Source organism: Phyllopteryx taeniolatus, chromosome 7, assembly GCF_024500385.1.
Source record: "Phyllopteryx taeniolatus isolate TA_2022b chromosome 7, UOR_Ptae_1.2, whole genome shotgun sequence".
In the NCBI taxonomy this organism is placed as follows: Eukaryota; Metazoa; Chordata; class Actinopteri; order Syngnathiformes; family Syngnathidae; genus Phyllopteryx; species Phyllopteryx taeniolatus.
In genome coordinates, this window is record NC_084508.1 from 10,675,207 (window position 1) to 10,687,277 (window position 12,071).

Genomic DNA, 12,071 nt, shown 5'->3' on the forward strand with positions numbered 1-12,071 from the left:
CTGTCATCGCAAAGCTCGGCTGGGTCATTAGGTTAAATCACATACAAATTATAGACATATTAAACTAACTTTGCATAAGGATGAGTGATGGCCTCTAAATTGAAAGCATGAATCAGCCTATTTATTTTTGAACAATTGGTAATTAACTTTAGACATTTGTTCAATATCCAATATCCAACTAACTATGAGAAAATATACTGTACACTATGATGTACAGTATATTGTACTATATGTACTATAATTTGGCTTTCGGGCGGAATTTCAGGATGACCCTAAAACGCACAATCACAGGTCTATAAAAGTGTGGTGCGGGGTACTACGAGTGGTACGAGGGCTCACTCGAGTGGTATGCGAAAGAATCATTGAATTAAATGCAAATAAAAAAAATTAAAAAATAAACTTTTAAAACATGCGATACAATCAAACAAAATGAAGGGAAGTATCATTTCAGTGCTGATATTCACACTCACATTCACACCTATGTAGTCTTCAATGAAGCCAAAATACATGTTTTTTTTGAATGTGGGAGAAAGCCGGAGTACCTGAAGAAAACCCAACATGCACGGGGAAAACATGCACTCTCCACACAGGAGGGCCTGAGCTGAGATTGAAAGGCTGAATGACTGGAATGGCCCCTGAGAGGAAAAACATTTTTTCTGACATATTTACTATTTTGGGAGTAAAACACATTCTATTAGGCCATTGCATGCCAACAAATTATATTTACTATTTAATGACGCATTCCAATTTCATCAGGATTAAAGCAATTAATCAGTATACCGGCAATGAAGCTGCTTTGCCATCTTGGTGTTTTTCTTCTTTTTTTGTGATTATGTAAATCCCTTAGTGAGAGCTAATCTAATTAATCTCCTCCTCTTTTACATAAGGGCTAGTGAGCCGAAATTGCACCGATGGAGGTTGGTCCAGGCCCTTCCCGCCATACCACGTCGCATGCAGCGTGGACGATGACATACCGGAGGTGAGAGGTAGAGAAAACTGCTTTTAGTGCTTATTTTATATGTCAAGCAGTGATTGTCAACCACTTAATTGGTGCTAAAATTATTACCGGTATTCATTAAATACAAATAATGTACAGTGAACCCCGTTTAACACGTTTATCCACAATATAGAGAAACCATATAATTGAAAAAAAAAAAATGTACACCTCCGACACACTTTAAACACATTTAAACTTATTACAACTCACTACACTTATTGAAACACTTTTTACAGCATAAAATGTATAGAATACACTGTACATATTTTAGTGTCTGTGAACAGGGATGTGCCTTTAAGAGAAGGGGCCTGCTGGGATGGATCTACGTGTGAGAGTCTGCGCGTGAGCTGTGGACCGACAGCAGCTCTTAATAAACGGCTGAAAAGTGCAGTGGCGATCGGGACTCTCCTTTCCCTCTTCAGTGTCAGAGATTCATATTCAGAAATTGCGACGAGACATTAATGAGCCTAATGTGCAAATACTTGAGCAAAGCAGTAAGTGAATCGCTCGTCATCCATCAGTTATAAACTAAAAAATGATCTTGTTTCACAAAGAGAGAATGTGGTGTAATTGTTAAAAAGAGAAAAAGTGTGTTCTGGGAGACGATTACGAGCAAACCACTTCGGGTGCCACACAGTGCATATTGTGAAGTTAAGAAAAACCCACATGATATCCGACTGATCGCGAGGTCGAATTTTAGATTAATTAAGAAGCTTTTTAAGGCAATTTTTCACACTGCCTTCTGACATCACCTTAACATTAATATATGCAAAAACTGTTTCAGAGTCATGCCAAAGCCATCCGATATAATCGACCTTGGAACTAATGAGTTTTTTTTCTTTGTGTGTGCAGACCGAGCAGACTTACTTTGCCACAGTGAAAGTGATCTACACCATCGGGTACAGCATCTCTCTGCTGGTGCTGACAGCTGCTGTGGTCATCCTGCTGCTCTTTAGGTAGGCACGCACGCACGCACGCACACCAGGTTCACCTTATACGCCACTTTCTGGCCACTTGGAACATATCGTCACTCGCCGGGCGGAATCTTCGTATCTCCGAAATCACTACTTTTCATTCAAGAAAAAAAAAAAAATAAAATAAAAAAAAAATCTTGCTTGAGTTACCTTACACTGCAGCGAAAAATAAAAACTTTCATTTTTCCCACATCACTGTAATTTTATCAAGTAATATTAAGTGCTAACGACTCTAAATCAGTCTGGCATGCATTCCAATCGCTGACAAATTACAAGCGACGATCCCCCCGAGCTGAGAACAATAGCACACTAGCCAACGACTTGAATACCTTCTACTGCAGATTTGAAAAGGACACTGTCACACCCCACACCCACCCAGCCGCACCCCTGACCACAATCACACCTCTAACTTCCGCGTTAACCATCCGCGAACAGGATGTGAGATGCATCTTCAAACAACGAAAGATTAACAAAGCGGGAGGCCCAGACAATGTGTCCCCATCCTGCCTCAAAGTCTGCGCGGACCAGCTCGCTCCAGTCTTCACGCAGATCTTCAATAGATCTCTGGAACTGTGCGAAGTACCATCCAGTTTCAAACGCTCCACCATCATTCCAGTCCCCAAGAAACCTGCAGTCACAGGTCTAAATGACTACAGGCCTGTCGCCTTGACATCTGTGGTCATGAAGTCCTTTGAACGTCTCGTGCTGGACCACCTCAAGAGCGTCACAGGCCCCTTGCTGGACCCCCTGCAGTTTGCCTACCGAGCAAACAGGTCTGCGGATGATGCAGTCAACATGGGACTGCACTTCATCTTAGAACACCTTGACAGTGCAGGGACCTACGCGAATCAGTCCTGTGTTCTTCCATCACAGTCTGGTTTGGTGCTGCTACAAAAAAGGACAAATGCCGACTGCAACGGACAATCAAAACTGCTGAAAGGATTGTCGGTACCCCCCTACCCACTGTTGAGGACTTGCACGCTGCCAGAACTAAGACAAGAGTGTGCAAAATCCTCTCGGACCCTCCACATCCCAGTCACCAGCTCTTCCAGCTCCTTCCCTCAGGTAGGCGCTACCGATCAATGCAAACTAGAACTAGCAGACATTCCAACAGCTTCTTCCCTCTTGCAATCAACTTCTTAAACAGCTAACCTACAATTCCATTGCAACATGCTGGCAATTTTTTGTCTTTTTGTCTTGAGTTTGTTGTCACATTTCTGTCGGGCCAATTATATATTACTCGTGCACTCACTTTAGTAGTCTCACCACGCGGCACTATTTGCATATCTGTTGTTGACCAATACTGGCCACTCATGCCAGAGTAGCATCTGCTCCATTTGCACACTAACTGAGGAGTATCTGCAACATTTGCACAATCAACATTGTCCCAGACTATCGTACTACCCGCTCGAAGTCTCGGCGCCCTTTGCACAATGGTCATTGCACCGGACTATTGCAATATTAGTCATTCGAACTGCTCTAAGTGCTTGAGGACTCTGCATCTTTTTGCACAATTGTCAAAAAAAAAACAATTGTACCGGCATTACCAGATAACTAGCAACCCTTTATTGCTCAGTGACTGTTTTTCTCAATGTCTTTATGTCTCAAAAGTGTTCTTTGTAAATTCTGTTGTCGTACTAGAGCGGCTCCAATTAAAGACAAATTCATTGTGTGTGTTTTGGACATACTTGGCAAATAAAGATGATTCTGATTCTAAATGTTGAATTTACAACTCTTAACATTTTTAAACTGGGCTTTTTCAGAATAGCAAATGGAACTTTTTCAAGTAGACAAAATATGTACATTTTCTGCTAAATATGGTGGATTTTCATTCACACACACACACACACGCACACAAAATGTTCTACGAAATGTAGTTTTTATAGAAAATCCTAAAAAAAATTTGCACTGGGGCATGTCATTTTCATTTAATTCAGTTACAAAAATTTAACTGTAATAAAAAATATTCAGGCTTTTTACTAAATATAGTTTATACTGCATACAGTTATCTCCCTTTTTTTTTTTTTTACCAAAGCCTAAAAGCATCTGAAATTATAACAAGAAAAGAAAAGTTGACTTTAGGAGGGATGGTATTGCTTCGTCCAAACTGTTAAGGACTTGACGTGAGAGTTGTGCTGCAAAAAATGGTGAAGCTCCACTAAGAGGTGAACTGGTAATTAAGATCCTGACTGGAGTCTCTCTGGAGATGACAGCTGTGAGTGTGATCACTTCAAGTTGGCACTACAAGAGGACAGCAGGTGCAATTTTTGTAAATATGGGATGGTTCTCTGAGGAACGACCTCAGAAGATGTGTTATGATGTTTTTTTTTTTTTTAACCTGGACATTCGGAACGCTTCCCAGGTGCAAGCAGCCAAACATCAGCTTAGGTGTCAAGCCCGAATCAGGCTGGAATGAAGCACTGAGAGAAACACCAGGGAATGTGTAAAACTTCCCGGTTTCACCTGTTTTTCAAATGTTTTTTAGTTTCCAGATTAAGTGTTTTTATTTTTATTCACTGTGATATGTGGCTGATTTGTATTTCAGTCATATGATGTGTCATGGGAAATTACTCGAGCGGGTTGCTCAATGCAATCAGATAATAATGGAGGTTCGTGTTTTAGTATAATGTGACGGCAGCTCCCAAAACAAAATCTCTCAAACACGTGTGGGAAAAATCTTGAAAAATGTAGAATTTTTTTTTTAGCCATAATTCCAAAATGTATGTTTTGCGCAAACACAACACTGCTCATCACCAAAAGAACACCATGCCTACAGTGACGCATGGAGGTGGCAGCATCATGCTTCGGGGATGATTGTCTTCAGCTGGAACTGGAGCCTGGAGGGAATTATGAACAGTTCGAAATAGCAGTCCCTAAAAAACCCACTAGAACATCTGAAATCTAGTGGGGGTTAATCAGAGGGACTTTAAATGGTGGCAGGTGTGCGCTGACTCATATTTAACATGAGTTTGAATGTGATTGGTTAATTCTGAACTCGGTCACATCCCCTGTTATAAGAGGGTGTACACGCTTGTGCGACCACATTATTTCAGTTCTTAATATTTAGTTCCCCTCTCAAAAAGTCCCCCCCCCCTTGTGTTGCAGGAGCTATATGTCACATTAATGCTTTGAAATTATTTATCGTGGTATCTTTTTTTTTTTTTTATCTAAAAAACCTGGCATTTGAACAGGGTGTGTGTAAAACAATAATATCCAAATAAACATTAATGTATCATTTTGTTCTTCTTCCCCAGGAGGCTCCGTTGCGCCAGGAACTTCATCCACATCCAACTTTTCCTCACGTTCATCCTGAAAGCCGCGGCGGTGTTTATCAAGGACGCCACTCTGTTCTCCAGCGACGACACCAACCACTGCACCCTCTCCACCGTAAGACAAGAGGCCATCGACTGTAATAACCCGTTCCTCTCATGCTCATTAAATAGGGCTCCTGCTAATTCCTCACCCTTCTGTGCTGTTCATCCCTCTGTTGGTCCCAGTTTGCCTGTAAGGCCGCCGTGGTCTGTTGTCACTATTGCGTCATGGCCAATTTTTTCTGGCTCCTGGTGGAGGCGCTCTACCTCAATTCCCTGCTGCTCGCCTCCTTTTACCGCAGCCGCCGTTGCTTGTGGGGATTCAGCCTGCTGGGATGGGGTGAGACGCTCGCACACATGCGCATTCCATCGTTTGTGTGGCATTCTGTAAGGATGGCGAAAGTGCTACTCACACTAAGAAAAAGTTGCTATTTACAAAAGTTAAATAAGTAAATAAAAGACTTAAAAGTCCAAGTAGTGATTCCATTTCTTTACTTTGTGGGGGAATTTTTTTTCGAACCGGTATAAAAAAATATATAAAAAATTTCAAACATGTATAAAAATTGTAAAAAACAACCAATTACTATACTGACAAAAGTGTAATAATGTAACTTACAGGAAAAAAAACAGTAGTAGTTAAAGAATAGAAATAACAAACATGGATAAAAAAAATGCCGACACATACCTGATCATTGACATGTTTTGAAAAGGGGTAGGAATAAGTACTTATCTGTTCCTCCTACCCTCTTTGCTCTATTTCATTATCAATCTATCCAAAATATTTAAAATTATTCAAATGCTACGATCAAACTTAACATAAAATACGATTTACCAATATGAAATACACATTCTTGTTAAAATAACTATTTATACACCAAAATGTAGTTATCCATAATATAGGGAGAGTTTCATGATTTTCCTACGATTCGGCGGAGATAAGACATGAGGTCTCGCTCTATGTGAACATAAAAGGCTTCAAAGATGGCGAAAAAAAATCATATTGATCTTAAAATGAGCCCAGTTAGGTCGGACAAAAGAACGTTTTCTCGCCTCAGTCCAGCGATTGTCCAAGAGGCAAGACATTGACATTTTAAAATTACCATTCATTTTTTTTCTTTTTCTTTTTCTTTTTGAAGCAAGGAATCAAAAGTGTTCTTAGAAAATCTAACTTGAGTGGGGTTCTAACTTTTTTTTTTTTTTAATTGTCTATTATTGTTGCCTCAAGTATGTCTCACCAAGTATTTATTATTATTATTTTTTTTAACCTTCACAGGTGTTCCTGTGTTCTTCGTTGTGCTGTGGATTGGGTCCAGGGTGTATTTTGAAAACACAGCGTTTGTATCGTTTCCTTTTTCACATGTCAAGCATGTTCCTTACAATCCGATTGTTAAGAAATCCAAATCTTAAGGGCACCGTAGAGATTGAATTGACCTTTCAAATAAGTGCGTCATCATCTGAAACCAGATTAGTCCTCTATCTTAAAGGAACCTGTCTAAAGGTCATGTCTCCAAATGTCTCGCCTCCCTACATACAGATGCTGGGACATCAATGAGGACTCACTCTATTGGTGGATCATCAAGGGCCCGATCGTGCTGTCCATTGTGGTAAATGCTGCTCATTGTGTTGCACCTGCACTCGAGGCTCCTGTTGGTTCCACACAACAAACCTCCCAGATTGTCATGCAGATGACTTGTTTACCGTCATCTTTATCGCAATATTGATAAATTATTGCCCCCCAAAAAATTTCAATGAAGCCTCTTTTGTGTGCACCAGAGCGACGTGCCAGATGCGTCCGTCCCATTCAGTTATACGCTGTGCTGCAGATATTGTTGGCGCCGCACAATAAACTGCAGCGAATCTCCACCACCTCCCCCTCATTCTTCTTTTTCACGCATAGGTTAATTTCATGCTCTTCGTCAACATCGTCCGAATTCTGATCCAGAAGCTGAGCCCTCGTCTGATCCAGTTCAACAACTCCTCACAGTACAGGTGATTCCTCGCCCTCGCGTTGTTCTTCTTTAACTTTTTGCTTTAGTCCAGATGGAGGTGCACTCATCCAGAAATGTTCAGAATCAACTTGCTGAACTTCTCCTGCATGTTATGCAATATGTAACAATTGTTGCTTAGTGGTTAGAAGTGTGGCTTTTCTATAACAGTGAATAAAACTCTTGGTGTTTCCCAATGTTTGTTATAAATTATTGTTATAACGGTGTTAAATAACTCTCTCATCCTACATTGCTTTTGTTTGTGCCCACCAGACGCCTGACCAAGTCCACCCTGCTGCTTATCCCTTTGTTTGGCACCCACTACATGTTCTTCAATTTCCTGCCCGACTACTATAACGTAAACCTGCGACTCTGTGTGGAGCTCTGCATCGGATCCTTCCAGGTACCTGCACGTGTCCCGTTCACCAATAATTCAAGTTTTACCTTTAATTTGTTCCTGCAAAAGTGCTTCAGAAAAGTAAGCGTTCCAAATCTGCAATTCAGCAGAAACTCTGAAGTGGGATCAGTTCCTCAACACCGAATCCACGTTTTTTTCTCCAAAATAACTAATCGAGCTAAGGTTTTTTTTGTGTGAATAGATGTTTAAAAAATATCACCATTCTTATTAATATTTTGTAATAAATTTTAGTTTATATCCTACCACTGTGACGTAAAAATGACAAAACACTCAGCTTTGGCAGTAAATAAATAACTAGCTAACTACACTGAAGAAAAATATAACTGCAACAGTTTTGTTATTGCTCCCATGTTTTTATGAACTGAAGACTTTTTCTATGTACACAAAAGGCCCTCTCTCAAATATTGTTCACAAATCTGTCTACATCGGCTAGTGAGCACTTCTCCTTTGCCGAGATCATTTATCCATATCCACGGCATATCAAGATGGTGATTAGACAGTATGATTATTGTGCAGGTGTGCCTTAGACATATAAGTCTACTCTAAAATGTGGATTGTTTCTATATTGGGGGAGTTCAGGGGATCAGAAAAAACAGTCAGTATCTAGTGTGACCACCATTTTCCCTACGCCGTGCAACAGAATTGTTGCGCTTTTTTATGTAAGAAGATCATAGGTTTTATGAACAAATGTGTTCATGAATGAGCGTTAGGTCAAACAGTGCTCCTTTTTGTATTCAGCTTAATTATTGCAAAACTAATAAAGACATAAAAAAATATTTTTTATCTAAGAAAAGAGCATATTTGACATGGTTTTGCGAAATACCCTCTGCATATTTTTTTTTTCCTAAGAGGAATCGGTAAGCAGACTCAGGCAAGATAACAAACGGTTCCAAGGAATTGAATTACTGGAAAGCGGTTTTCGATTTCCATCCCTAGTGAGGACTGTGCTTTAATGTCAAAATTATGAAAGTGCATATCCTGTCACTGAAGGCTTCTTTTTTTTTAAGGAAAAGGACATTTGTTGAAAACCTGTTTTGTAAAACAAACCATCCTGATACATCAAGTTCGTAACTACATTGTTAACGCAATGTTCATTAGCATATTCAAATTCATTGAATTACTCTTCCGTAAGATTCGTTTACCTGGTGAAAAATGAATAATGTATGACTTTATCAGTTAGTTGGGCCAGATTGCACTTGAAGCTAAATGCAGGGTGTTCGCATTTGTAACCATTGGATGCTCGATAGTCGTCTCGTACAAGGTAATTAAGTTCTCTGCACTTTCCTGTCTGGTAATTAGGCAAGGAAGTGCGACTACTGAGGATAATGGTGCATCATCGGCTCTAACAAGTGTTCTCTGCTTGGTAAATGGTCAAATACATTTTGGTGGTTTAATCAAATCTGAAAGGTGTAGTCAACCATAGTATATTCTTACATGTGTACAATGTTATTTACATTAACATACATACTGTCCACTGTTATATTCATATTATCATCCATCCATCATCACCACATCCACATTTATACCGCTCAATTTGCACTCATTGTGTGACTGTAAAATATGCGACGATATTATAAGTGCATTAACATTGTCGTGATTTTAATTGAATTTTATGTTATCATTTTAAGGAAACAGCGGCACGGTGGTCGACTGGTTAGAGCGTCAGCCTCACAGTTCTGAGGACCCGGGTTCAATCCCTGGCCCCGCCTGTGTGGAGTTTGCATGTTCTCCCCGTGCCTGCGTGGGTTTTCTCCGGGCACTCCGGTTTCCTCCCACATCCCAAAAACATGCATTAATTGGGGACTCTAAATTGCCCGTAGGCGTGACTGTGAGTGCGAATGGTTGTTTGTTTCTATGTGCCCTGCGATTGGCTGGCAACCAGTTCAGGGTGTACCCCGCCTCCTGCCCGATGACAGCTGGGATAGGCTCCAGCACGCCCGCGACCCTAGTGAGGAGAAGCGGCTCAGAAAATGGATGGATGGATGGATGGATAATTTTAAGGAAACAGTATGCATTGTCACCAAGGACGTGTCGCTTATTACAATCGAAGCTAGCGCTTTTAAGTAACGCTACACACTGTGCATCCAACACATCTCAATGCAGCTCTGCTTACCTTTTGGCTTTGACATGATAGCAGGGATGTCGCACGTGTGGCGGATGTGGGCGTTTCTGCGTGCGACTGCTTCAAACTGTGTAGTCCGGCCGCTGCTTGAAAGTGGCTAAGAATCTTCGGCTAGCCTAACTGATTACATCATGGGTGAAGAAACTGTGTGGGGGCGGTTGTTATGTAAATTAGCTCTGCTGTTACGTAACAGTGGATTTATTAACATGCGCTTTACAAGTCAGTTTTTCATAGCATCTCCCCTTTAAGGTTTCGTAAGCTAAATCACATTGAAAACGTCCTTCTCTTTCAGGGGCTGCTTGTCGCAATCCTCTACTGCTTCCTCAATCAAGAGGTGAGTGCGCGCCACACCCAAATTACACAAACGTGTGATCTGAGATTACCTGACAATTGGAGTTGAGGTGTGAAGGGTCTGGGGCACTTTTTGCTCTCATTACATAAGGGAGAAGGACCCCGGGCACTTATATAAGAGCATGATTAGAGGTCGGCGCCCGTCACACTTGGGGGGCGACAACGCCTGCACTTAATAGCAAAGACCTCACAGGTAATAACTCACCTGGAGGAGTGCACATTCTTCACTGGAACACTCCTCTGGAGAAGTCAATAATCTTCACAAACAGCAGCTTGTGAATACTGATGTTCGGCAATACGACCTTGAGACCTTTGAAAGAACACTTAAGATGTTTGCTTTCTATCCAATATGTAGTTATGTGTTTTATTTGAACTTAATAAATGAGAATGTAATGAAATAAACAGTTTTTTTTTTTATGAAGCGTAATTACTGTACTTACTGTAGTATTGGAGTGGTGGATATGTGCCTTTAATGGCCGTGGTTTACCAATCGACGTCGGGAGCTAGAGTCGGTCAGCCGATGAGTCTGCATGTGAGCAGATTTTGGCACGTAATGCAAAGCACACAAAAAAAATAATCGACCAAGCGACAACTCTAAAAAATCATAAATTGGGGAACTTGTAAGCCTTTTACCACTTGTTGGACCCTCCAGCATACTGTACCACTCATGTTGTCTTTGTTACATCATCCTACTCCTTTTTGAATATGTGTAACTTAACTTGAATTTTTATTTTTCATTTGATTTGATTTTGTTGTTCTTGTTTTGGATATCATTCTTACATGTTCGTAATAGCCGGCACGGTGACCGACTGGTTAGAGCGTCTGCCTCACAGTTCTGAGGACCGGGGTTCAATCCCCGGCCCCGCCTGTGTTGAGTTAGCATGTTCTCCCCGTGCCTACGTAGGTTTTCTCCGGGCACTCCTATTTCCTCCCACATCCCAAAAACATGCATGGTAGGTTAATTGAAGACTCAAAATTGCCCGTAGGTGTGAATGTGAGTGCGAATGGTTGTTTGTTTATGTGTGCCCTGCGATTGACTGGCAACCAGTTCAGGTTGTACCCCGCCTCCTGCCCGATGATAGCTGGGATAGGCTCCAGCACTCCGGCGACCCTTCTGAGGATAAGCGGCTCAGAAAATGGTTGGATGGATGTTCGAAATAAAGAATTCAAAAAAAGAAAGAAAGAAAACAGTGGGTCATTGCCATGTGACGCCTAGATCGTCTATTTAGTAGTCGATGTAATGTTGGACCAGCAAGGACAGCTCTCGTTTTCTTTGAAAGTTACCGTACAGAGTTGTGCACAATGTCTGTTTCCAGACATAATGATGTCATTGACTTGCCTTATGCTGCTGGCAGAATTTAATCCTTGCTTTTTTTTGCTAAATTTTATTAAAATAAAATAGATTATAAAAATTGATGTAGTCCTGTCAACCTTAAAAAATATATAACAAATGTATCCATAATCAGGTCTGAAATTATTGTGTTCATTGTTATTCTCAGTTGCCTTTTTGGGGACGTCAACGTGCCTAAAATTTCACCAATTATTATTTTCTGAAACGCTTAAAAAACAAAATTCCCTAGACAGTAATTTCACCAATTGACACGAAGTTTGATGGACGTGTCTATCGTAACAGAACTCGTGAACAAATCTCAATGACCTATGCCTGAAATGAATCGGGAAATCAACCATTTTGGTTTGAAGCAGCCATTTTAGACTCGTACTTCGACGAACTAAACCCCAATCTGAAACAGGCATCGTTAAATTACCAGTCTTTTTTTTTTTTGCCTACACCATCCAACGTGGGGCGAGCATGCTGTAAAATTAAAATGATAATTTAATTTAATTAATAATTTTGAAAAGTGGACACGAGAATCCGTTCATAGCTGTTTGCGGCTTTTAATTATTTAAATTGT

The 12,071-nt window shown here is 40.7% G+C and overlaps 1 protein-coding gene across 1 annotated transcript in view; it reads left to right on the forward strand.

Moving 5' to 3' along the window:
* Nucleotides 1-12,071, forward strand: part of ghrhrl (growth hormone releasing hormone receptor, like) — a 28,022-nt gene that overhangs the window by 14,878 nt on the left and 1,073 nt on the right. Inside the window, exons 4-12 of the mRNA XM_061780283.1 lie at nucleotides 888-979; nucleotides 1,850-1,953; nucleotides 5,226-5,358; nucleotides 5,469-5,622; nucleotides 6,556-6,616; nucleotides 6,817-6,886; nucleotides 7,180-7,271; nucleotides 7,541-7,670; nucleotides 10,100-10,141. Coding sequence (XP_061636267.1) covers nucleotides 888-979; nucleotides 1,850-1,953; nucleotides 5,226-5,358; nucleotides 5,469-5,622; nucleotides 6,556-6,616; nucleotides 6,817-6,886; nucleotides 7,180-7,271; nucleotides 7,541-7,670; nucleotides 10,100-10,141 — 878 coding nt within the window. The remainder of the gene's footprint in view (nucleotides 1-887; nucleotides 980-1,849; nucleotides 1,954-5,225; nucleotides 5,359-5,468; nucleotides 5,623-6,555; nucleotides 6,617-6,816; nucleotides 6,887-7,179; nucleotides 7,272-7,540; nucleotides 7,671-10,099; nucleotides 10,142-12,071) is intronic.